General features: G+C 43.0%; 1 protein-coding gene across 1 annotated transcript; it reads left to right on the forward strand.

Moving 5' to 3' along the window:
* Positions 1-1149: 1149 nt before the first annotated feature.
* Positions 1150-24056, forward strand: KLHL31 (kelch like family member 31). The gene is made up of 3 exons (XM_043907081.1): positions 1150-1342; positions 16522-17726; positions 19458-24056. Exons 2-3 carry the CDS (start codon positions 16555-16557, stop codon positions 20188-20190), a joined length of 1905 nt encoding a protein of 634 aa, XP_043763016.1. The 5' UTR covers positions 1150-1342; positions 16522-16554; the 3' UTR covers positions 20191-24056.
* Positions 24057-27981: the final 3925 nt, after the last annotated feature.

The following is a 27981-nucleotide window of genomic DNA, read 5'->3' on the forward strand; positions in this document are numbered from 1 at the left end:
AATCAAAGTGTCTTAGATTTCCCATTTCTGCCATTGATTTCTTCCACTTGGGTTCATACCTCTACCTAAAATAATAGTCTATTGAAAGTATTATCTCAGTGTTGTTCCAGTAGAACTGAAATGAACAGTATTGAACCCTCGAAAACAGTGTTGGCTCCAACACCTACCTCTTAGAGGCTCTTGCCATTATATCATCATTATCATAAACACTGATATAAGGCTCATTTTTTATCACAGCAGGAACAGAGTTGAGTACTTTGGTCTTTTGTTGGAAGTTCTACCCACTGGGTTTAACTTTTGATATCTTAAAGCCACAAAATTTTTAATTGAGGCCCCTTGCTGCCCAACAGACCCCAGGACACTTGCACCCAGGATTCCCAGTTCTCCCGAGCTCTCTCTTGATTCTTCTTTTCTGCAGATGGTCCCAGCACGCCCAGCCTCCTTCCAGCCCCCTCCTTCCAGATACAGAAGAATTTCTCAGCGAGCCACGGCAGCAAAGCAATGCTGAACGCACGTTCTGACTAATCAAGAATAATTAGAACATTTATTTTCCATGATCTGTTTTTCTATTATTGCAGCCTACTATCAGGGTAACTTTTTTAGCAGCCTTTTCACACTCCCGGAGCCTATTTAAAGCTTGCGGTCAGTTATAACCCTCTATGTTTCTCCCCCTACGGGAAGCATTGCCAAAGTATTTCCCCAAGTTCTGTGTGTGCCGGGGTGCCTGTTCATCTCAGGCCTCCCTGGGGACCACCGGAGATTCGGGGCTGGTCGTGAACCTCGCCCCGTGGATCTGTGAGATGACTCCAATGACGACGGTGCCATGTGCGAGCTACCAGAAGCGCCTCATCTAAAGAACAGTCTATTTATAAGCCCAGTCTTCTCCAAGGACCTGAGCTGACCAGGCTATTTACCTTTCCAGAAGCTCATTTTCTCCACGACCTTCCCTTTCACTGACCAAGTCCACACACACTCTAATCTGCTTCGGACAATTAAATATTCACCTAATTAATTTTCTCTCCTCACTCTCAGTTATGGGGGCTTGACTATTTTTTGTTTTTCAGTAAGTGGGGAGATCGGGAAACCCAAACCCTCTCCACCAACCAGAGGCTCCGCCCCCTGCCCCGGGGTGGCCTGAAATTGAAGCCCGAGAGGGAGCGGAGGGCAGAGCGGCGGCGGGGCGGGGAAGGGTCACTCTAAGCGCTGCGGCTGTTGGAGCGGCAGGTGGCTGCTGGCTCCCCACCGGGTCTTTCTCCGCCCTCCCTCCGCAGATTGCTTCTCAAAAGGAGTTTGCAGCTGAAACTTCAGCATCACAAGTCGGGGACGCCCCTCACACAGGAGGGTAAGGAGCTGGGGCCCCGGTCTCCAAATCTGGGGGGTGAATGGCGGAGAGTAGAAGTGGGGTGTCTGCGTGTTCGCGGTGGTAGTGATTTTATCGACAAGGGTCTCCCCTCGGTCAGGTCCTCCAGTCCTTAAGCTGTGAGCCGGAAAACATTTTATTAAAATCTAAGGAATATGACAGATGAGGAGGAAGTATAGTCATAGAAAGGCATGCTAGGGATGACTTATAAAAGCAAAGTGACTGATCATTTCTAACAATCATTTTAAGCCTCTAATGCCTAATGTAGGTTTTTCTTTTTCTGTGTTAGAGAGGAAGGCGGGGAAAATAAACCTCTGGGGTTTTGTTCATAAAGTTCATCTTCATTTTTATCAGGAACATCAGGAGCATTTAGTATATGATAAGTTTAGATAAAATATAATCCGTTGTGTTGAAATCGGTACCAACAAATCAGACAGCTCTTTGAATTCCCGGAAAGTTTAGAGCCTATTGACAAAATGTCTCCTGCAAAAAAAAGAAGAGCTTTTAATTTAACTTTAAAACAAGTTTTTGTTCCAAATGTGCACCTGTGGCAATACTGACGTGTGTTGTATGCTAGAAATCATTTTGGAAGTGGAACAGTAAAATGGAAAACCCCCCTAAAGCTGGACTTCGCTTAAAATGGCAAGAGGCAGAGGCCGGCTGTTTCTATTCCCGGAGCTGCCGGGCGGACACACGCGGTGGCTGGAATGTGCTGGGGCCGGGCGGGCGCAGCTGCCGCCCCTTGGCGAGAAGGCCCTCTGGGATCCCAGCTCGGCCTGGCAGGAGGCTGATGGGGACACTTGGGCACACAAGGCTGCCCAGGCTGTACCAGGCAGAGGCCTCCCAGGGGGCAGGGTGGAGGGTGGAAGGAAGAGCGCGTTCTTACTTCTGAAGTGACGGCTCCAGTCTGCAATGCTTCTAGGAGTTTCCATCTGAAATCTGTTTCAGGCCAGGAGGGACAAGTGTGATCCCGCCACATGGACTTGCCCCTAGTAAAAGAGGGTGGGTAGAATTACATTAGCATTTCTTGGCAGCCTCATTTCGGTCCAGTGGTTCCGGATCTATTGGATTGGCCAAAAAGATGTTATAGAAAAACCCGAATGAACTTTTTGGTCAACCCAATATTTGGGGTTATGGACTTTTTTCCAAACCCATGAAAGCTTTGGGCTCACTTAGAGAAAAATACACATAAACACAGCTGCAGAATATGTTTTCGTAATAGTCCAGAATTTTTCATGCAATTCCTGGACTCCTGAAAACCCAGAAAAGCGTTGCCGGATATAATTCAGGACAGCCAGGTACCTTGAATTTAGTTTTTAGTATAAGTTTTTAGTTTTTAGTATAAGTTTGTCCTAAATATGGCCTGGGAGATACTTAAATTCTAAAAGATGATTAGTGGTTTTTCTGAAATTCAAATTTATCTAGAAATCTTCTATTTTTATCTGCTAAAGATGGTAACTCAGACCCAAATGCATGATCCCAGGATGAAGAATCCCCCATCTCTGTTGGTTTATCCATGGTTAATCATGAGTTGATACTACAGGTCTAAAAGGCCATATTGAAGGGGGATCAGGGAGAAGAAGTGATACAGATCAGACTTTGACAATTCTAACAGCAAAAGCCAGCTGTTTATTATTAACTCTCTGTAAAATTTTAGAACTGAAGGGTATATACCTCCTCATTTGACAGATGATTAAACTGAAATCCTAAAAAATTGAGTGTTTTGCCACAGATCATTCAGATGGCAACATTAACACCAAAACCCAATTCTCAGTTCTGTGATGACCAGATCATTAGTCTTACAAACCAGATTTCCAACCTCACTTCTCACAACCTTAACATACACACACCAAAGACTAGCAACAAGAAAGAGCTATTTTACTAAAAGTTTCAACAAAATCAAGACCAAAAATCTTAGCACAGTGTCCTTACATCGTATATTCAGGTTTGGATAACAGAAGGTAGCTTTAGGTATAGAGTCTGTACACTTTATAGATAGACAGGTCTCTAGCTAAGTTGATCCATAAGAAATTGGCAATATTTGTCTTCAAGCTAAAGTTGATATCTTCGTATTCAACCTAACACTTAAAAGGAAGTGTTTGATTCTCTAGTCAACAAATTCATGCAAGATCTCCTTGAACCTGCTTTTGCTTTTGGCTTACCCAAACTACTAGAGTTTCATAGCTTTGCTACCCCTAATAAGATAAAGAAACTCACAGGCTCTGACTGTCTCTAAACAAATCTGTCTCACATTGAGAAGGGCAGCTTCAGTGTTTGCAGCCAGAAAGAACCATTTCATGTTCTCCATATCTACCCTTTGAAATTATAAACTCGAATTCCACCTCATTTAGTCTCTATCTGCTCATGTTGGAAGGAGCTAACTTTTCAACCTATGAAAGATTACAAGCTGCTCTGGATGTAAAGGTAATATAGGGGGTCAGGATTCAATCTGGGTTTGTATCTTTGCTCCACTACACATTATGTACCCAGTGTGTGAATTTGGATATATTTTTAAAACTCTCTCAGAATATTAATTTCTTCATTTGTAAAGTGAACATAATATCACCTGCCGTTTTAGAATTTTCATGATGCTTAAATTTATAAAAATAAAATCATGTATTCACCTAGGCACAGAACACAGTAGTCCTCATCATTTGCTAGTTCTATAAATATTATCAACATTTTAGGTAGAAATAAAGGTAATGGTTTCCATTGAATACAGAGTCTAGATTCATGCTTGATGATTTATATTTAGGAGTTAATAATTCACATACTTAAAATTTTCAAAGACAAAAGATCATAGCAAATTTGACAGCTCATGTAACTGCCCACTCATTGATCACATGTTGAATACATGATCCTGCTGTCATAGAAATGGCAGAAGTGCTGAGAGAAGTGATGGGCAGTGGGAGGAGAGTGTGGCCTTATGTTGCCTTTTGCCCACTTTCTAATGGGCAGCTCTTCCAGGGCACCCGGGAGGTTGCTGTGGGAGACAGCAGATGTAGCAGAGGGGGAAACAGGCTGTGGGGTTCAAGACCAGAGAAGAATTCTCCGGGTTCCCTCCACAGGATGGAAGCATGGCTGGTTGGGAGCCTTCTGCAGCCGTCTGCACCCTGCACCTCTCTTACTCAAAAAGGGAAGGGACAGAAGGGGCCTGGCAGTGCCTCCGATTAGCTGCTCCTCCCATGACACAGCCTCAGCTGCCAGGGCTGGACCTGCTCTGTCCAGAGTGTCCTGCTATGGCAGGGCCACTCACGGTCCCAGGGTGCTGGAAAAGTTCTTCCATCCCAAGGGGACGACTCATTAGAACCCCACAGCGGGGAGGGAGAATCCAGCCCTTTGTGCTTCAGAAAAAAAAAAAGAGAAACAGTCTTGCAAGTGTCCCAGCCGCAGGCTGCTCAGCTAGGCTGACCATGCAGACCCCATGCAGACTGACTGTGACCCCAGTCAGAGCCCTCCCCAGGGTGTGGGACTGAGCCACTGGCCACAAAGTGCTCGCTCATTAAAAAAAGAAAAATGCTTTGAAAACAACAAGTAGAACCCTCATCAACTTCGAGTTGATATAATAAGAAAGGAAGGCTTTCCAAACTGATTACTCAACACCTGGATTATAGTCTGGATCATATAAGGACGTGTACAGGCAACTAACTCCTTGGCATAACCTCTGCTTCTCCCATGCAGCCGCATTTTGGTATCATCTGTGGCCATCATTTGTGATCATTTACAGTATGACCCAGGGGTGCATAATGAACATTTGTATAATTGTAAAAACTCACACACACACACACACACATATATTAGCTTCCCTGGTGGCTCAGATGGTAAAGAATCTGCCTGCCAATGCAGTAGACGTGGGTTTGATCCCTGGATTGGAAAGATCTCCTGGAGAAGGAAATGGCTACCCAGTCCAGTATTCTTGACTGGAGAATCCCATGGACAGAGGGGTCTGGCAGGCTCCAGTCCATGGGGTCGCAAAGAGTAGACACTACTGAGCAACTAACACTTCCACACATAATAACTGAAAAATACAGTGAGGGTTCCTGTGTAGATTGTTTTGACTACATGTTCACATATGACCTTGGGGCTGAGTAGTACGTTTCTGTGAATATTCCTTCTTTTTCTAATCTCTCTCCATAAGCCCACACCATCAGCCGAGCAACCCAGCACCACCACCAGATGAGTGAATGGAAGTGAATTAAAGTGTTCCCCTTTTCCTCCATTCATGACCCAGGCTGCCTGCTTATAGCTTCTTTCCTTTAAGGCTGCCTTTGCTTTTCATTTAAGTGTGATGGTAGAAAAATCCTGGGTGTGTTAGTCATGTGGCATGGTGAGAGTGTATGGTGTTTGTCCCTAGCGTGTCAGGTCAGAAAGGCCTTGGTGTGAGGGGCCCAGAGGGTCATCGAAGGCTTCCCAGGGAGCCTGCTGAGAACAGAGTCTCTGGGTCTTGCTCCCCCATCAGGAGCAAGCTGGTCGAACCTGCAGCAGGCCCGGAGCCCCCTGCAGCCACCCTAAACTGAGAAGCACCATGGCCAGGGCCCTGTCCCCCTGGGAGACACCAGAGGAAAAGCATTGCCCAGGGTGTAGGAGGCGGTGACCGTCTCCGCAGATGAGAGGACAACATCAAGACCTGGCCCAGCTTCCAGGGAGTGAGCCTGGGTCCCAGGCTCCTCCGAGGCGTCTGCAGTGTTACCGAAGGAACACAGCCCTGACCGAGCACCCCTGGGCCGGTGCCTGGAGAGCTTTATCTCCGAGGTGCAGACCTAGAAACAAAATGCAAGGCAGCTCTCTTAAAGAAAGACTGAACGTATGAGCGGATCTGGGGAAATAGGCTACCAGGAAGTGGTCTTCAGGCTCTGATTTCAAAACTCTTAAAAGGTCCTCTGAATCTAAGAGCTAAAGAAGCCTTTACAAAGTGATTTTGAGGACTCTAAAAGCCCTCTCTTATTTGAAAAATATATATGTGTTTAAAATATTAATAACATTAAGATTAAATAAATTAATATGTTAAAATATTATTTAAATAATAATATACCATAATAATACTTAAAAAAAATAAATGTTCCATGGTGGCAACTCTGTTAGAAATTTGTATGTGAGTGACAGGAGGACACTAATTTAAAAAAAACAAAAACCATCAAGAAACCATACATTTCTGGGAGAAAGAGTACCTCTTAGGTCTGCCCACTGATGGATTAGCCTGGATCATCTATCAGACCAGCTGATGTCTCACCCTGGGGTCCTGGGGAAATGGGACAAGGGCAAGAGGGTTCAGACAGAGGGTTGAGAGGTCTCCAAGTGAACACCAAGGGCAGCAGGAAGCGGGAAGGCCAGACTATGGAGGAAAGAGAAGGTGGCAACAGGAAGCAAGAGCAGGAAGCCGTGGCGGAAATGTGACGGAGTGCAGAGGAAGCCTCAGTGTGTTCTCTCCTTCCTGGAGGTCTCTTTATCCTTCCCAGTCGTGTACCAGCTTCTCAAGTTCAAACCCTTCCAGGGGCCCAGCATCCTTTCTGGGTCAGTCTGGTGTTACCTCCCACCTGTCTCCGTCACTCCAGCCATCTTGGTCTGCACATCCCTCTCTGCTTCCACAGGGGCATTTCCTCTGCTTTAAAGCCCTTGTTCCCCCTCCCCTCCACCCACCCCCATACCTACTCCTCTTAAAAAGCTTTCAGTACTAGAGCCAGCAAGATTCTTGTTATCAGCAAACTTTCCCATCCTAACTTCACCCCAACAAAACAGTTCCTTTCATCTGAATTCCAAAGTCCAGGGTCATAGATCCATATAATCCGTGTTTTTGTTTGTTTTGGAGTTTCTTGTTTTGCTTTTTTATTTTTCTTTTGGCCGCACCATGCAGCATATGAGATCTTAGTTCCCCAACCAGGGATGGAAGCAGTGCCCCCTGCAACAGAAGTGGGTAGTCTTAACCAGGGGACCACCAGGGAAGTCACCCATATACTCAGTTCTTTTGTTTACATAATCTGTGTCCCAGGTTTCCTAAACTTCCAGGGTTACCCTTCTTATTCATAGCAACATAAAAATAACCTGTTCTTCAGCCTATGTCATTGCATGAATTCCAGTTCTATCCCTGGCATTTTCAAAGATCCCTTAGAAATGTCTACTTTTCCAGAAATCTCCTAATCCCCTGATTACTTCTCCATAGTGAGGCTGCTTTCTCTGATGGGCTTCACCTCAAAGTTTAAACAGGTTACTTCCTTTATTCTTCTAAACACAAATAACAGGGGCTGTTGGTTTTAACAACAACAATTCAAATTTTTTGAACATTGACTTTTTGCGAGATACCCTATTAAATGCTGGACAGATGCTTCCTCACTAAGCTTCCATGGACCACCCTACAGGCAAGCACTATTGTTATCTTTCCTTTAGAAGTAAGTCCGTGCAGACTCTGAGAGGTTCAGTTCAGTTCAGCCGCTCAGTCGTGTCCGACTCTTTGCGACCACCCCATGAACCACAGCACCCCAGGCCTCCCTGTCCATTACCAACTCCTGGAGTTTACTCAAACTCATGTCCATTTAGTCGGTGATGCCATCCAACCATCTATCTGTCGTCCCCTTCTCCTACTGCCTTCAATCTTTCCCAACATCAGGGTCTTTTCAAATGAGTCAGCTCTTCACATCAGGTGGCCAAAGTATTGGAGTTTCAGCTTCAACATCAGTCTTTCCAATGAACACCCAGGACTGGTTTCCTTTAGGATAGACTGGTTGGATCTCCTTGCAGTCCAAGGGACTCTCAAGAGTCTTCTCCAACACTACAGTTCAAAAGCATCAATTCTTCTGCTCTCAGCTTTCTTTATAGTCCAACTCTCACACCCATACATGACCACTGGAAAAACCATAGCCTTGACTAGAAAGACCTTTGTTGACAAAGTAATGTCTCTGCTTTTTAATATGCTCTCTAGGTTGGTCATAACTTTCTTTCCAGGGAGTAAGTGTCTTTTAATTTCATGGCTGCAGTCACCATCTGCAGTGATTTTGGAGCCCCCAAAAATGAAGTCAGCCACTGTTTCCACTGTTTCCCCATCTATTTCCCTTGAAGTGATGGGACCAGAGGCCATGAGCTTAGTTTTCTGAATGTTGAGCTTTAAGCCAATTTTTTCACTCTCCTCTTTCACTTTTGTCAAGAGGCTCTTCCGTTCTTCTTCACTTTCTGCCATAAGGGTGGTGTCATCTGCATATCTGAGGTTATTGATATTTCTCCCGGCAATCTTGATTCCAGCTTGTGCTTCATCCAGCCCAGCATTTCTCATGATGTACTCTGAATAGAAGTTAAATAAGCAGGGTGACAATATACAGCCTTGATGGACTCCTTTTCCTATTTGGAACCAGTCTGTTGTTCCATGTCCAGTTCTTACTGTTGCTTCCTGACCTGCATATAGGTTTCTCAAGAGGCAGGTCAGGTGGTCTGGTATTCCCATCTCTTTCAGAATTTTCCACAGTTTATTGTGATCCACACAGTGAAAGCCTTTGGCATAGTCAATAAAGCAGAAATAGATGTTTTTCTGGAACTCTCTTGCTTTTTCGATGATCCACCGGATGTTGGCAATTTGATCTCTGGTTCCTCTGCCTTTTCTAAAACCAGCTTGAACATCTGGAAGTTCACGGTTCACATATTGCTGAAGCCTGGCTTGGAGAATTTTGAGCATCACTTTACTAGCGTGTGAGATGAGTGCAATTGTGTGGTAGTTTGAGCATTCTTTAGCATTGCCTTCCTTTGGAACTGGAATGAAAACTGACCTTTTCCAGTCCTGCGGCCACTGCTGAGTTTCCCAAAGTTGCTGCCATATTGAGTGCAGCACTTTCACAGCATCATCTTTCAGGATTTGAAATAGCTCAACTGGAATTCCATCACCTCCACTAGCTTTGTTCGTAGTGATGCTCCCTAAGGCCCACTTGACTTCACATTCCAGGATGTCTGGCTCTAGATGAGTGATCACACCATCATGATTATCTGGGTCATTATGATCTTTTTTGTATAGTTCTTCTGTGTATTCTTGCCACCTCTTTTTAGTATCTTCTGTTTCCGTTAGGTCCACACCATTTCTGTCCTTTATTGAGCCCATCCTTGCATGAAATGTTCCCTTGGTATCTCTAATTTTCTTGAAGAGATTTCTAGTCTTTCGCATTCTATTGTTTTCCTCTATTTCTTTGCATTGGTGGCTGAGGAAGGCTTTCTTATCTCTCCTTGCTATTCTTTGGAACTCTGCAATCAAATGGGTATAACTTTCCTTTTCTCCTTTGCTTTTCGCTTCTCTTCTTTTCACAGCTATTTGTAAGGCCTCATCAGACAGCCATTTTGCTTTTTTGCATTTCTTTTTCTTGGGGATGGGCTTGATCCCTGTCTCCTGTATAATGTCACGAACCTCCGTCCATAGTTCATCAGGCACTGTCTATCAGATCTAGTCCCTTGAATCTATTTCTCACTTCCACTGTATAATCATAAGGGATTTGATTTAGGTCATACATGAATGGTCTAGTGGTTTTCCCCACTTTCTTCAACTTAAGTCTGAATTTTGCAATAAGGACTTCATGATCTGAGCCGCAGTCAGCTCCCGGTCTTGTTTTTGCTGACTGTATAGAGCTTCTCCATCTTTGGCTGCAAAGACTATAATCAATCTGATTTCAGGGTTGACCATCTGGTGATGTCCATGTGTAGAATCTTCTGTTGTGTTGTTGGAAGAGGGTGTTGGCTACGACCAGTGCGTTCTCTTAGCAAAACTCTACTAGCCTTTGCCCTGCTTCATTCTGTACTCCGTTCTGAGAGGTTCGTAATCTATGAAAAGTCACACTTCAGATAAGTAGGCAAACTGGTATTTACATCATATTTTCATTATCATTCAGTTTGAAATAAGATCCAATTTCCCTTGTGATTTCTTCTTTGACTCATGGATTATTTAGAAGTGTATTATTTGATTTCCCTGATGTCCTCCAAAACAAAGACTGATGCGTAGTTACAAGCCCTACCTCTACATGAGTGAAAAACTGCCCATAGGGATTCCTCCAGGAAAAACAGACAGGGCTTCTTCCAAAAACACATGTGTGCTCCTAGTGGTAGAAACTGCTGTTTGTTATTTTTTTAGTACTCTGCTGCGCTTCCCTACTCTCTTGCCGTCATTTCGTACTTGTCCTTGCTTGTCTATTTACCATGAATTGCATATTGTATTGCTCCCTCACTCCTAGCACAGTGCCGCCCACACACTGATAACTGCTTGCTAAACAAAATTTTTTAAATTTTCCCCAGGAAAATCCAATAAAGGGTCACTCACCACATAAGTCAAATGCATTTGAAGACTTAAATGATGGTGGGTTGAAAATCCACTTCACAGGTAAGGATGCATGTGGCTTTGCTCACAAGGAAGAAAGAGGAAGGACAAACATGCTCCAGTCTTGCAAGCAGATATAAATGTGAACATGACAAGTAGAGCTTAATGAGGAAGACAAAAGGCCCGGCAAAGAGACAGACATTCAGTTTCTTCCCTACTTGCTTCTCTCCTTCCACATGGAAAAGAACAAGAACAAACACAATAGAAAGGTTATAGAATTCTTAAAACATCTATTCCAGTAGTAATTAAGTTGAAAGTATTCAAGGGGAAATCAAAGCTAAGTGTCACCCCTCAGTGAGACTTAAAATACACACACACACCACCCTTCAAAAACGGTAAAATAGCTAAACACCTAAATGCCCATCAATAACAGAATAATTGAACAAGTTTTATATATCCTTGTTGTGGGAGTCTCTGCAGCCATTAGGGAGAATGAGATAAATGTATGTGTGTGCTGATACGGAAAGATGTACATGAGTACATCCAAGTGAAGAAAGCAAATTGCTGAATAATACAGCACAAACTTGTTTTGGGCTTCCCCAGGTGGTACTGGTGATAAAGAGCCCGCCTGCCAATGCAGGAGACGTAGGAGACTCGGGTTTGATTCCTGGGTCAGGGAGATCCCCTAATGAGGGCATGGCCACGCACCCCAGTGTTCTTGCCTGGAAAATCTCATGGACAGAGGAGCCTGGCGGGCTATAGTTCACACAGTTGCACAGAGTTGAAATAAGTTGTCTCACAGTGGTATGCTAGAGCTTATAAGAACCAATTTATATTTTCAGGAATTTAGCAAACTGGTTGTTGACAACGTAAAACCAACCACAAGTGTATTTATATCAAGGAAATTGTTGTTGCTTAGTCGCTCCATCGTATCCAACTGTTTGCAACCCCATGGACTGTAGCCTGCCAGGCTCCTCTGTCCCTGAAATTCCCGGGCAAGAACACTGGAGTGGGTTGCCTTTCCTCCTCCAGGGGATCTTCCCGACTCAGGGGTCAAGCCCACATCTCCTGCATCTCCTGCATTGGTATGTGGATTCTTTACCACTGAGCCACACGGAAGCCCTGAAAGATCTACAGATATCTGTATGCACAATCACATACAATCTGGAATGATATACAACAAACTGTCAACTGTTGAACTACACATGCTGATTTTATTATTTTTGGTGGGAAACATGATTTTTTCTTTTTAAATTAATTTTATCGGAGTATAGTTGCTTCACAATTTTGTGTTTCTACTATACAGCAAAGTGAGTCAGCCATACACAGACATCCAACCCTTTTAGGCTTCCTTCCCATTCAGTCTGCACAGCGCTTTAATAGAGTTCCCTGGGCGGTATAGCATGTTCTCATTAGTTATCTTTATCTATCTTATACGTAGTATCAGTGGCATATATGAGTCAGTCCCAATCTCCCAATCCCTCCCCACCACCCCTTTTCCCCTTGGTGTCCATGTGTCTCTATCTCTGCTTTGCAAATAAGATCATCTAGACCATTTTTCTAGATTCCACATAAACGCATTAATATACAATATTTTTCTCTTTCTGACTTCACTCTGTATAATACTCTCTAGGTCCAACCACATGACTTTGTTATTTTAAAAATGAAAAAGAAAATGGATGGGCCTACAGAGTATCATAAAGTAGGAAAGACTAATATCATGATATTGCTTATATGTGAAACCGAAAAAAAATGCAAATGCACTAATTTATAAAACAGAAATAGACCCACAGACAGAAAGCAAACTACCCTTACCAAAAGGAGAAACAGGGTGGGGCAGGGAAGGAATAAATCAGGAGTTTGGAGTAACACACACACACTGCTGTATGCAAAACAGATAACCGACGAGGACCCACTGCATAGCACAGGGCACTATACGCAGCATTTTTGTAATAACCTTCAAGGGGAAAGAACTGGAAAAAGAATATATACATTCTGAACTTCTGTGCCGTATACCTGAAGCTAATATGACATTGTAAATCAATTATACTTCAATAAAAAATAAAAAATTTTAAATGCCATTAATTTCACAAGAAAGTGAATGCCACCATGGCTGTAGATAAAATCCATCTAAAAAGCCAGGGTTAGCATGTTCTGATGACCATGCCCAATATTTTGAGAAGGGCCAAAATAATTTAATCTGTGATACTTTAAGAGCTCCTCCAGCCCAGAGTTTCTCATGATGTACTCTGAATAGAAGTTAAATAAGCAGGGTGACAATATACAGCCTTGATGGACTCCTTTTCCTGTTTGGAACCAGTCTGTTGTTCCATGTCCAGTTCTAACTGTTGCTTCCTGACCTGCATATAGGTTTCTCAAGAGGCAGGTCAGGTGGTCTGGTATTCCCATCTCTTTCAGAATTTTCCAGTTTATTGTGATCCACACAGTCAAAGTCTTTGGCATAGTCAATAAAGCAGAAATAGATGTTTTTCTGAAACTCTCTTGCTTTTTTGATGATCCACCGGATGTTGGCAATTTGATCTCTGGTTCCTCTGCCTTTTCTAAAACCAGCTTGAACATCTGGAAGTTCACGGTTCACATATTGCTGAAGCCTGGCTTGGAAATTTTTAAGCATCACTTTACTAGCGTGTGTGTGAGATGAGTGCAATTGTGCGGTAGTTTGAGCATTCTTTGGCATTGCCTTCCTTTGGGATTGCAATGAAAACTGACCTTTTCCAGTCCTGCGGCCACTGCTGAGTTTCCCAAATTTGCTGACATATTGAGTGCAGCACTTTCACAGCATCATCTTTCAGGATTTGAAATAGCTCAACTGGAATTCCATCACCTCCACTAGCTTTGTTTGTAGTGATGTTTCCTAAGGCCCACTTGACTTCACATTCTAGGATGTCTGGCTCTAGGTGAGTGATCACACCATCATGATTATCTGGATCATGAAGATCTTTTTTGTATAGTTCTTCTGTGTATTCTTGCCACCTCTTCTTAATATCTTCTATTTCTCTTAGATACATACCATTTCTGTCCTTTTTTGAGCCCATCTTTGCATAAAATTTTCCTTTGGTAGCACAAGTTGGAATCAAGATTGCCAGGAGAAATATCAATAACCTCAGATATGCAGATGGCACCACCCTTATGGCAGAAAGTGAAGAAAAACTAAAGAGCTTCTTGATGAAAATAAAAGAGTGAAAAAGTTGGCTTAAAGCTCAACATTCAGAAAACTAAGACCATGGCCTCCGGTCCCATCACTTCATGGCAAATAGAGGGGGAAACAGTGGAAACAGTGAGAGACTTTATTTTTGGGGGCTCCAAAATCACTGCAGATGGTGATTGCAGCCATGAAATTAAAAGACGCTTACTCCTTGGAAGGAAAGTTATGACCAACCTAGACAGCTTATTAAAAAACAAAGACATTAATTTGCTGACAAAGGTCTGTCCAGTCAAGGCTATGGTTTTTCCAGTGGTCATGTATGGATGTGAGAGTTGGACTATAAAGAAAGCTGAGAGCAGAAGAATTGATGCTTTTGAACTGTAGTGTTGGAGAAGACTCTTGAGAGTCCCTTGGACTGCAAGGAGATCCAACCAGTCCATCCTAAAGGAAATCAGTCCTGGGTGTTCATTGGAAGGACTGATGTTGAAGCTGAAACTCCAATATTTTGGCCACCTGATGTGAAGAGCTGACTCATTTGAAAAGACCCTGATGTTGGGAAAGATTAAGGGCAGGAGGAGAAGGGGAGGACAGAGGATGAGATGGTTGGATGGCATCACCGACTCAATGGACATGAGTTTGGGTAAACTCCGGGAGTTGGTGATGGACAAGGAGGCCTTGGGTGCTGTGGTTCATGGGGTCACAAAGAGTCAGAACGACTGAGAGACTGAACTGAACTGAACTTTAAGATCTATGTATTTATTTGGTAAACTTAATATATTTTGGGCTCCCCTGGTGGCTCAGAGGGTGAAGCGTCTACATGCAATGCAGAAGACCTGGGTTTGATCCCTGGGTCAGGAAGATCCCCTGGAGAAGGAAATGGCAACCCACTGCAGTATTCCTGCCTGGAGAACCCCACAGACGGAGGAGCCTAGGAGGCTACACACCATGGGGTCGCCAAAAGTCAGACATGACTGAGCAACTTCACTTTCACTTTTCTAATATATTTCAAGTCTACATTTAATATTAGAGCTGTTCACAGTTCTAAATATACAGCTAAACCTACACTCCCTATAGATTTAGAAGCTGGTTCAAATATTTATGATATTGATTATATGAAATGGTTACTGTCCTTCATGTCAGCATCTGTATAAATATATTTCTAAGAGGCACATTGTAGACTTAGAACTTTAGTGTCAAAGCATAAATTTTTTTTTGTTTTTGATAGGCTGCTAAATTATTATTCAAAAGTCTGTATCAATTTATCTTCCCATCAACAATGTATGGAGCGTACCACACCAACATCTGATATTATGTGTATTTTAAGATATTTTAACCATTTGATAAGCAAAATTTGACCACAAAAAATAAAAAGCTCTCTGGATTTCAGTTGACAGTTCCCTGATTATTGTTAGTTTAGCTTTTTAAAAAAAATATTAACTCTGTGTTTTATTTTCTATGAACAACCTAGTTACCTGGTCATAGTCTTCATCCATTTTCTAGTTGAGTTACCTTTTACTTCCTTTTTTGTTGTTGTTTATATAACATTTTTATTGATGTTCCTTAGCAACCATTTTCTATTACAAAGATTCCTTTGTTAACCTTTTACTTCTTAATTGTAGGAGGTCTTTAAATATCATGTTAGGGGATTCCTTGATGGTCCAATGGTTAGGACTCAGTGCTGGGGACAAGGTTCAATCTCTGATCAGAGAACTAAGATCCTACAAGCTGTGAGGTGTGGCCAAACAGTAAAATAAATAAAAATAGATACATGTTAACTTTACTTTGACCTTTTATCTGTCAAAAATGTTACAAATATTTGTTTTCACAGTCTGTTGCTTGTCTTTTAAACATTGGTGTTGTTTTATAGATGTAAGTTTTCACTTTTTAACATTCAGAGTTCAGTCTTTCCCTGTATGCTTCTGGATTTTATGTTATGCTTAAGTATCTTTTTGATGCTAAGATTTTTTTTTAACTATTTTGTTCTAGTTCTTGTAAGTTTGTGTGTATATATGCATCATTTAGAAATTATTTTAGTGACTATGCAGAGTAGGAAGCTCTTGAACATCATTACAAGTCCTTATCCATTGATTATAAGCCACATGTATTCTAATATATATTCTACATTTAACATGAATTCCTGAGTTTTAGGTTTATAGTCTTTCATTGAGAAAAACTTCAGAACAGTTCTAATTTGGGCTTCCCTGGTGGCCCTCTGGGTTGGGAAGATCCCCTGGAGGAGGACATGGCAACCCACTCCAGTATTCTTGCCTGGAGAATCCCCATGGACAGAGGAGCCTGGCGGGCTACAGTCCATGGGGTTGCAAAGAGTCAGACATGACTGAGCGACTAAGCATAGTTATAATTCACTTCTTCCTGAGTGCAAACTGAGTGCTTGAAATGATGTTTAACTTATTCCATAATTATTGTACAGCTAGATCAGAGAATATTTGGTCATTTCTTCTGTATAAAATTTGTCCATATAGCTACTGAGAGGTTTCATTTGATAACAAATCTTTCTAGCATTGTCTGCAATGATTGCTGCTTAAGTCAACTGTCAATAAGATGTGGATCTAGCTCAATGTCTTTAAATCTTTTTTTGAGACTTAATCTACATTGTGCCATTTAAAAACTACTATCTTACAAAGAGAGAGAAAAGTTTCTCAGGGTAGTATTTCAAAGTTCAAAGCACAATTAAAACTGTGTCTTTTCATTTTTTTCCAGCAAGTTCTTGCCTGTGCCAGTGTGTTTGCCAACATGGCCCCCAAAAAGAAGACCGTCAGAAAGAACAAAGCTGATGTCAATGAGATGACCATCATTGTGGAAGACAGTCCCCTCAACAAGCTCAACGCTCTGAATGGGCTCCTGGAAGGAGGCAATGGCCTTAGCTGCATTTCTTCTGAACTGACAGATGCTTCTTATGGCCCCAACCTCTTGGAAGGTTTGAGTAAAATGAGGCAGGAGGGCTTCCTTTGTGACTTAGTCATTGGCACCAAAACCAAATCCTTTGATGTTCACAAGTCAGTGATGGCTTCATGCAGTGAGTACTTTTACAACATCCTGAAAAAAGACCCCTCAACCCAAAGGGTGGATCTCAATGACATCGCGCCGCTGGGCCTGGCCACGGTCATTGCATATGCCTACACCGGAAAGCTCACCCTCTCCCTGTATACCATAGGAAGCATCATTTCTGCTGCTGTTTATCTTCAGATCCACACCCTTGTCAAGATGTGCAGTGATTTTCTGATACAAGAGATGAACGTTGAGAATTGCATGTACATTGCTAACATTGCCGAAACATACTCCCTGAGAAACGCAAAGGCAGCCGCCCAGAAATTTATCCGGGATAACTTCCTTGAATTTGCAGAAACAGATCATTTTATGAAACTTACCTTTGAGCAAATTAATGAACTTCTTATAGATGATGATTTACAGTTGCCTTCTGAAATAGTAGCATTCCAGATTGCAATGAAATGGTTAGAATTTGACCAAAAGAGAGTGAAATACGCTGCCGATCTCTTGAGCAATATTCGCTTTGGTACCATCTCTGCACAAGACCTGGTCAATTATGTTCAGTCAGTACCGAGAATGATGCAAGATGCTGACTGTCACAAGCTTCTTGTAGATGCTATGAACTACCACCTCCTTCCCTATCATCAGAACACATTACAGTCTAGACGCACGAGAATCCGAGGGGGGTGCCGTGTGCTTGTCACTGTGGGGGGCCGCCCAGGCCTTACAGAGAAGTCCCTTAGTAGAGACGTCTTGTATAGAGACCCTGAAATCGGATGGAGCAAGCTTACAGAGATGCCAGCCAAGAGTTTTAATCAGTGTGTGGCTGTGATGGATGGATTTCTTTACGTGGCTGGTGGGGAAGACCAGAACGATGCAAGAAATCAAGCCAAGCATGCAGTCAGCAATTTCTGCAGGTACTGACTCTTTTATTAGAAATAGAAATGGTTCAATATCATGAGAGAACTGCCCTGACATAGAAGGAAGCTAATCATGTCTATTAGCTTAGGTCACTGGCTCAGTAAATCAATAATAATAATAATGCCACAATACACATATATAAAATTTCACATTTTATAGAATGCACTCACATATATTCTGCACTAGAAATTTCTGAATATGCCAGTGAAGCAAGCCAGGAAGAGTGTGATGATTCTGATTTTACATGTGAGAAATCTGACACTCAGGGAAGTGATACTGCTAGTAAGTGGAATTCACATGTTCTCATTTCTGATCAGGGTGCTCCTCATGATACCCTGCCTTTTTGAAAAAAACTGGGTGCAAAGTAAGAAAGATTAAAAGGATGCAAAATTTCTTTTAAGTGGATTGTTACTGATGACTGTCAGACTCATAACTGGCTTGTTACTGATGACTGTCAGATTCATAACTGGCAACTAGGTTGAGATTATTAAAAATGTGACAGCTAATTAATTTTAATTAATTTTAAACCTTTCTTTAAAGACTAAATACCATCAATATCTTTGATGCATGTAGAGAGCAAAAGCATAATGAATCCTGCAGAAAGTGAAATTTACATGCATGTTATTTTTGTATATTTATAATAAAAAATGAAACCTACATACACATGAAATACTCAGAAAGCAGTGCTTCTACTGTGGTAGTGGTTCAAAGCCAAACATAACTAATGAACAAGAGTTGAAACTTCATCTAGTAAATCAAAAAAATATTCTTTACTATTTTATTACATGCACGTGTCATTTAAATTAAACAATTAATGATTTTTAGCCTTGATAGCCATGGTTAAGTCTTGACTTGAAGGTGAAATGAGACAAACATGAATGAACAACAAACAGAGTCAGTTCTGTGTTTACAATACTTGGAACTACAGAAATAGGAAAGTATTAGTCTCCTATGGTTGCTTCTTTTCCTCCAGCTGATAACTCGACCTTTTGCGGTATTGACTTCAATGCTGATGGTATAATAATTGTAACGTTGAACACTGAAAAAAGTGTATACCTACGGTAAAAAAATCTGATGTATTATTAATAATAAGCGCTAGAAATTAGAGAAGCATCCAAAGTTTAGCTTTGTTGATGCGCTGAGACATGAGTTCTACTGTTCTCCTTCTAAACAGACGATAGGAGACTTAGTGACTAGCTTTTCGGTGCCAGCGGCCAGGAGAGGTGTGTGAACAAGAAGGGATTTGTGAGAAAAAGAGAAACAAACCCAGTTAGTCAACCCCTATCTTGATAAAGCTGTGAGGATGAGCTGCGAGGGGGCTGGCGTCTGAGGATACGTGGAATTGGCCTTCAAGCGGCCACGTCTCCTTTTCCCTTCTCTGATTTCACACATTCCGGCCCCACCCTCCTCCACGCCGGCATCCCCTAAGTCCTGCCGGACGGAGGATGGATATTTAAATACAGAGGAAAGGGGGACGGAGGTCATCTCAGCGGGGCGGTTGCGGCCGGTTTTACACGCGGGAGGAGCGGGAGTCACCCTCCGGCCCTGCCTTTCCCAAGGGCCCCACTCTGATACTGGATCAGAGAGGCTCAGCAGCCTCCATCCCGGCAAGGGGCTGCTCTGGGTCCCCGGGCCCCTCGCAGACGGGCTGGTGGTCTCCCCCTCACCTACTCCCCCAGCCCCGGGTACCTCCCGCCAGCCTGTCACGCTTGCTCTGCCACTTCCAGGTACGACCCCCGCTTCAACACGTGGATCCACCTGGCCAGCATGACCCAGCGGCGCACGCACTTCAGCCTGAGCGTGTTCAACGGGCTCCTGTACGCAGTGGGCGGCCGCAACGCCGAGGGCAGCCTGGCCTCGCTCGAGTGCTACGTGCCCTCGGCCAACCAGTGGCTGCCCAAGGCGCCCCTGGAGGTGGCGCGCTGCTGCCACGCCAGCGCGGTGGCCGAGGGCCGCGTGCTGGTGACCGGCGGCTACATCAGCGGCGCCTACTCGCGCTCCGTGTGCGCCTACGACCCGGCGCGCGACGCGTGGCAGGAGCGGCCGGCGCTGGGCACGCCGCGCGGCTGGCACTGCGCGGTGGCGCTGGGCGAGCGCGTGTTCGTGATGGGCGGCAGCCAGCTGGGGCCGCGCGGCGAGCGCGTGGACGTGCTGACCGTGGAGAGCTTCTGCCCGGCCTCGGGCCAGTGGAGCTACGCGGCGCCGCTGCCGGTGGGCGTGAGCACGGCGGGCGCCTCGGTGCTGCACGGCCGCGCCTACCTGCTGGGCGGCTGGAATGAGGGCGAGAGGAAGTACAAGAAGTGCATCCAGTGCTTCAACCCCGAGCTCAACGAGTGGACGGAGGACGACGAGCTGCCCGAGGCCACCGTGGGCGTGTCGTGCTGCGCCCTGGCCATGCCCAACCCCGTGACCCGCGAGTCGCGCGCCAGCTCCGTGTCCTCGGCGCCGGTCAGCATCTGAGCCCCGGGCGCCGCGGGGAGAGCGGGCGGCCGGCGCGGCGACGCGTGAGCTGGGGGAGAGGGAAGGAAAATATCTAACATTTACTACGGGGCGGTCTTTTCAGATCCATCGAGGCACCCGTCTTGGGGGTTTGCAGTTGCTGGTGGGGCATCATCCATCTCTCTGTCGATTTTATTTATTTATTTTTTTAATCTAAAGACAGAGCCAGAGCCAAGAGAGTCAAGAAACCGTTGATTTCAGCGGCCACTGGGTGGCAGGCAGGACTCGCGGTGGGGGCACTTCATCGCCGCATCCTTTTTAAACTAGAGCGGTTACACCCACCCTGGAGATGGTGCTTCCGCCTTTTAGTAACACATGAAGCTTAAGTGAGTAAGAGATCTCTCCTACAGAAGTTGATTGTCCTCTTATTTTTTCTTTAGGAAATTAAAAATATTCTTTATAGACTTTATTTTAAAATGGAAATCCATCTGGATTCATAAGGACTCAAGATTTAATTCTATGTTTCAATGCAATTTCTTTTCCTATGCGTGCCTGAGTAAAAGATTTCGAAAGGCATCTCAGGAGGAAAATAATAAAGCTTAAGATGAGAATCCGACTGGAAGGTAACAGGGACTCCACCCGGGGCTGCCAGGTTGACGCCTTTGGCTTAAGGTTGATTCCCTCCTCCATGCCTCAGGCCCTCCAGAGTATTTCCTACTATAAAATCCTACTCTCAGAGAAGAAACTGACATCAGTCATTTCATTTCTAGTGTAAATTTAAATCATTTTTCTGTTTCTCCTGGAAGTATTTGCACTTTACTTTGCTTCCCTGTTAAAGGGATTGCAAATATTGATATTACTGATATAATTGCTAATCTAAAAACTACCCCAAGATGGTTAAAGGCAACCTTGACCTTCATGTAGGACCCCCAGAAGAACATCAAATAAAAGTCTGTCCTTAAGGATCATTAACTTAAAGTATACAGAGCCCAAAGGTTATGGAGCCAGTAACAATAATTTGATTTCTTCTACTCTTAGATGAGTGAAAATGAAGGAAATGTTTAGAATTTCTGGATTTGGCAGAAGTGGGATGAATGGATTTTCCTGTTGGTAAATCCTATTGTTTACCATTTCATATCAATCCTGATTTCTTAATTAAAAATCTAACACATTCATTTCCCATTGAAATGTTAAAATAATATATGCCCATTTGATTACATATTTTTAAAATTTCATCTGTTGCAAATTAGCTTTACAAATGAAACTATATCCACTCCATATCCCTTTTTAATTTTATTATGTTTGCCAAGTTTGGGAGCAAAGGAATGATGGTAGTAAATGATATATATTTTCCTTTCTTATAATTTATCCTTTTATTCTTTGATAGTTCATTTGTTTTGGAGAGGAAGGGCCTATCAATTATGGGTTACGTGCAAATGGATTTTGAAAAAATAAGACAAAGTATTTAAATGGTGAAACATGAGTATCTATGACAATATAACTGGGTTTCCATGAACCCCCTCCTCTCCCACCTTGTGTAGATAGGTTATGGCTAGAGTTACAATATTTATATTTGAAATATTTTATTCGAACTGTGAAAAGTGGTTCATAAAGTACATTTTGTGGAACAATTTTATATCATTGCCCCTGATAGAAAGTTCAGTCTCTGCGTGTTTAATGGTAACACTTGGGTAAAGGCTAAAACACCGTAGGTTGAGAATAAGACATTATTAATATAAAAACATTGGGCTGTTTCCTCTCCCCATGCAGGGCAATACAGAACAGACCTGCTCCTTGGTTCTATACTGTCCCAGGCTGAAAAATAAAGCTGTGTGAGAAGCCAGTGTATGGAGCCGGTTATATCACTGAGCTCTTAAGTCACAATTGTGCAATGTATAGATAGACTTTTGTCCTTGCAGCACTACTGGTAAAATTAACTTTTAATTTGTAATAAATTATTTTGGCCACAACTTCCAAAGCCAACATGAGGGTGACTGTAATATTGTTTAGTTTGCTATGATATATTCTTATACAATTGAGAAACCTATAGCACATTGTTAATTTTGAGAGAGAAAAGTGACGTATTGTGGGTTACAGGCCATAAGTGGGCAATAAGTAGACATAATTTCTTGAGGCTCACCAAGAGATGTGTCTCCCACCGAGATCTTAGAAACATCTGAAGTGGGGAACCTAAGATTTGAATGAAATACAATCAATTATAATATTTTATCATGGAAGAATGAGAAAAGATGCTGAAAGTAGAAGATTTTTCATCCATCAGAGCTTGATAAAATATGCAAAAATTCGGTAGTGACTTTCTGGAAGAGAGTGTGTGTTAGAATGGACAGATCATTTGAGATGGCCATTTAATGTATTTTCTACTTTGGTTGCCTGAAGACTCAGAGCATACAAATATCCTCGCTAACCAGATTCCTGGGTATACTGCTGTTGTTTCGTCTGCCTCAACAGTTAGGTCAATAAGCAAAAAACTGATAGAAATTTGGAATTCCAGAATTTCTGACATAACAAATTAGTAGGGAGCATGGAACAAAAGGGTTGGTGAAAGTTTTACATCTTGGAACATCCTGCATGGACAATTGAAAGACATGGAAGTATATAGCATCAAAATGATGCCTGTCACCATCCACATGTAAGGGAAACACACTCTTTAACCCAACTACTGAAGCAGGTGTTCCTAGAAAACTTGACGACATCTCCATGTTTTCCAACTGGAAAATTACTTCATTTTCATTATGTTTTAAACTTATAATCAATCACACTTCCAGGCCTTAGGATCCAACCCTGTTCCTCTTTTTATTTTTCTGAAAGCCAAGGACTTGTTATTTTTGTAACTTGTTCTCTGATAAAATAAAAGCATTAGTTCAATGTATCAGAGAAATAGCAGGCCACCCAGCAGCTGAAATAATAAAATTCAAGCTCTCTTTTTTGGAATGGGCCAGAGATCTGATGTGAAGGTTTCCAGGATACCAGACTGTAGTCTGTCCATTTTTAGTTAGACTTTTGGTGCCAGATTGTTATCCCTGATGTGCTAGTTGCTTTCAGCAGCGTTGGATGGATTTTATTTTTGCTTCCTATGTTGTAAGAATGGTTATGAATAGGAGGTCAGTGATGGTGCATATGAATATAATTCTAAACCAGGATTAGATGGTAGTGGAGTGTTATGAGTGAGGAGGTATAATTGAGGTAAGAAGGATGTGAGGATGTACTGACTGGCTCTATGATTTAAGGCAGAGCAGCATTATAGTAAGTGTATTTTACAAACGTCCGTGTAGTTAGAGGTTTGCCTGGAAATATGTAAGTGTTAAGAGGTCCATCTTTTGCTGGTTACCCTGGCCAAATATCTTCCAAATTCATCCAAGTTATTAGATAAAAGAAACTAATATCACTTCATTTAATTATTTTTTTTCCAGAGTTACAAAGAAATGAGTTTATGCCATCTACTCTGAATGAATCTTCTCTGAATAAACTAGAATTCCCAGCCCAGCCACTGATGGGTATATTCTCCAGCACAAAAATAATTCAAAGGAATTATTTTTCAATACGTGTTTTCATATTTTAAACATTGCAGACTAGTTTCCTAAACACTCCTCCATGGTAATTATGAGAACTAAAGATTCTAAAACATTAACAATTTACCCTTCAGCACATTGAGAGGGTAAAGATCATTTAAATGCCCCTCTCAGGGAACCAGAAATAAAATACTTGTCTTGAATACTCCTTAAAAATCTTTGTGTTTATTCAGCAGATTTTGGCCAAAAATTTCTTTGTTTGCTTAAAACATTCTTGTACTGTATAAGGAACAACAAACTAAAAGGTATATCCTGTTTATAATCTCCTCACCATCAATAAAGCTGCATTCAACAAGCGCTTTGTCAGTGATGAGACGTGGGCAGCTTTGAAGTGTTCTTTCTGTGATAGTTGGGGGCTGGTTTTGTTTTTTTTTTCTTCTTTATTTTGTTTTCATGATGACTCACCTCAACGAAACACAACAAAAAAGGAAGCAACAAATCATTTAAAAAGCTGTTCCAATAACCTGAAGACTAGTGAAAAATAAAAAGGGATAAAGCATTGCTAATGCCTTGCTTTGTAACTCAGACAGAAGCCCAGGTTTGTCTGTCATTCCTGACCATGCCTAAGTCTTAGATTAAGTGTGGTTTCTCATCTTGGTTCCCCCCTGACCACAGCCAACCCGGAACAGACTCGGATTCATCATCATTTGCAACGAAACCACCACTTAGGAAATGAAATCTTGTTGCTGCCGAGACCAGCCTCACAGCCTTTCCCTTCCTCCTCACCATCCAAACGAGCAAATGACATGTTACCAACACGAGGTGTTCAACCTTTGATCTGACTTAGCAGTAAAGTTTTTTTTCTTTTACACGTGGACCATTTTTTAAAATCCTTCTTGATTTTTTTTTTTTTTTTACAATATTGCTTCTGGTTTTTGTTTTGGTTTTTGGCTCCGGCATTGGGATCTCAGCTCCCCAACCAAGGATGGAATCCATACCCCCTACATTGGAAGGCAAAGTCTTAACCACTGGACCACCAGGGAAGTCCTAGTTGTAAAATATTAAAACTCAGTTGAGGCCATCTCAGTCATTTCTAGAAAATTCTAAATGGCAGAAATAACTTTTTCTTAAGCTTCCCCAAGTCTCATGACCAGGTACAGAGACTAGTTGTGGTGGTTTAGTCGCTAAGTCATGTCCTACTCTTGCAGCCCCATGGACTGTAGCCCGCCAGCCTCCTCTGTCCCTGGAATTTCCCAGGCAAGGATACTGGAGTGGGTTGCCATGCCCTCTTCCAGGGCATCTTCCCAACCCTGGGATGGAACCTTTGTCGCCCACATTGCAGGTGAATTTTTTTTACTACCTAGCCACCAGGGATTGGGCCCCAAACAGAAACAGAGGTGACGTTCCCAATCGTGAGCCTCCCGGCCAAGGGCCCCAGAGTCTCCTTGCATTTTCTTTGAACCCCCACAGAACTCCAAGTTTCTTCTGCAGGTTAGCACCACCACTGACTCCTCTCCCCCAACATTCATATACCATCTATCCAAATCATAATACACAGGAAGTTATTTCATGAAATTACTCCTTTGTGTGTCAAAGGAATAACCATTTCGCACACCGTGTACTTGGCAAACTCGGTAGAAAGACTAGCAGTGAAAAGATACTCAGACCTTCCTCTCTGCTTTCCTCCCCTCAAAGCGGTACAGAGAAGAGCAGTAGGAGGGCCATTTCACGAAAGGGGACAGGCCTTTAGGGAGAGAGATCCAACCAGTGGCCCCTGGGAACACCCTGCCCAGCCCTTTTGCCGGCTTATGGACCTGGGTGGAACACGCGTTATTCCTCATGTTGGCACCAACCTTCCACCCAGTTTCAGACCAAATCTGCTCTTTAGGGAGTGGTGCAGAGGAAAAAGGACTTTTCCTGAACCTTTGGACAGAAACAGTACCCTCAGATTAGCCTAAAGATCCTATGCAGTTTCTTTCCTTATCCCTTTGAGAGCAAAGCCTTATAAAGCAAGTCAGGCTGACTCAACTGATCTTCCATCTGGACTTTGCCTTGGTATTCAGAAGTGATCGCAGTCTTCAAAAAGAAGACCCTTGTAAATTACCGTTATTCATTTAGCCCAGAAGGGATGATATGCCAAAAAGGAAGAAGCATGGCTCTGATCATAGTAACAAACATTTCTCCCACTGTCTCCCCATCCCAGCCAGCAACATGTACCCAGAGGAGGGAAGACTCCAGTGATACGAATGGAGAACTTACTCCCCCTTTCTGACCGTCTTTGCTTTGCGTTCACGTTTAGGTTATCATCAGAGGCTCCACATTCGGAAATTCTCTTTCCATCTTGGGGATATCTTTCCTCCTCAACAAGATGGGGGGGACACTGAGCAGGATGAATGTTTGATGGGCCAGGGATGGAAGTGATTTATGTCAATTGCATCTACATCACTTCGGCCAGAAGTAGGCATGTGGCCCTCCTGGATGCATATGAGTTGGGGAAAGAAGACTTCAGGTGAGCCCGGGGGCGGGGGCGGGGGGGGGGGGGGGAGAAAAGCTTTCCCAGAGTGTTGTCTCTACACGATGAAGGATTATCCTTTGGAAGCCGTAGCTCTCATCTCCCGCCCCAGCTGTCCAGGGAGCAAGGAGCTTCCCAGGGCCCTGCCCGCCTTCCCAGCGCCCCTCTGTCTGTGTTCACGCTGCAGCATGCGCTCCATCCACCCGCTTCCGGGCTCACAGGTCTCGCACTCAGCCCCCTCCTTAGATCTTGCTTCTTCCCTTCTGAAGGACAAGCGCAGACAGCTCTTGAAGCCTTTTCTCAGTTCAGGGCTCTTATGGGTTTCTAGCATACATTTAATGGGTTCTGTAAGCCTCAGGTGCTTGCATAAATCTGGTGCCAATGAACTCAAGGAAACTGGTCTAATATCAGAATTGCCCCCCTCACCTCTCCTCCCCAGGTCTCCCTGTTCCTCTACTTCTAGAGTGCTCTAAACGCTTCTTGATTTTATTAAAATACCTCTTCTAAGACAATGTGGACAGTCCACGTCTGTGACTAAATTCCTCTCATTCCAGCCATAGAAGAAGGTTCCTAATGCATGATGATTTGGGGGAAAGAGCACATTATGTAGTCTAAGGAAATAATATGCATCAATTCTTTTTTTTTTTCCTTTATTTATTTATTTATTTTTTCAGTGGGTTTTGTCATACATTGATATGAATCAGCCATAGATTTACACGTATTCCCCATCCCGATCCCCCCTCCCACCTCCCTCTCCACCCGATTCCTCTGGGTCTTCCCAGTGCACCAGGCCCGAGCACTTGTCTCATGCATCCCACCTGGGCTGGTGATCTGTTTCACCATAGATAACATACATGCTGTTCTTTCGAAACATCCCACCCTCACCTTCTCCCACAGAGTTCAAAAGTCTGTTCTGTACTCCTGTGTCTCTTTTTCTGTTTTGCATATAGGGTTGTCGTTACCATCTTTCTAAATTCCATATATATGTGTTAGTATGCTATAATGTTCTTTATCTTTCTGGCTTACTTCACTCTGTATAATGGGCTCCAGTTTCATCCATCTCATTAGAACTGGTTCAAATGAATTCTTTTTAATGGCTGAGTAATATTCCATGGTGTATATGTACCACAGCTTCCTTATCCATTCATCTGCTGATGGGCATCTAGCTTGCTTCCATGTCCTGGCTATTATAAACAGTGCTGCGATGAACATTGGGGTGCACGTGTCTCTTTCAGATCTGGTTTCCTCAGTGTGTATGCCCAGAAGTGGGATTGCTGGGTCATATGGCAGTTCTATTTCCAGTTTTTTAAGAAATCTCCACACTGTTCTCCATAGCGGCTGTACTAGTTTGCATTCCCACCAACAGTGTAAGAGGGTTCCCTTTTCTCCACACCCTCTCCAGCACTGATTGCTTGTAGACTTGTGGATAGCAGCCATCCTGACTGGCGTGTAATGGTACCTCATTGTGGTTTTGATTTATATGCATCAATTCTTTTGTTTTCTTTTTATGTTAGTGTCAGATGTACAGTAAAGTGATTCAATTATACTTACATATATGAATATGTACAAAAGAATATATATATACATATATATATTCTTTTTTAGATTCTTTTTCATCATAGATTGTTACAAGATGTGAGTAGAGTTCCCCGTGTTATACAGTGGGTCCTTGTTGTTTATCTGTTTTACATACAGTAGTGTGTATCTGTTAATCTCAGATTCCTAATTTATCCTTCTCCCCTCAATTCATCAATTCTTCATCACCAACAC

The sequence above is a fragment of the Cervus elaphus genome, chromosome 7 (genome assembly GCF_910594005.1).
Source record: "Cervus elaphus chromosome 7, mCerEla1.1, whole genome shotgun sequence".
Taxonomy (NCBI): domain Eukaryota; kingdom Metazoa; phylum Chordata; class Mammalia; order Artiodactyla; family Cervidae; genus Cervus; species Cervus elaphus.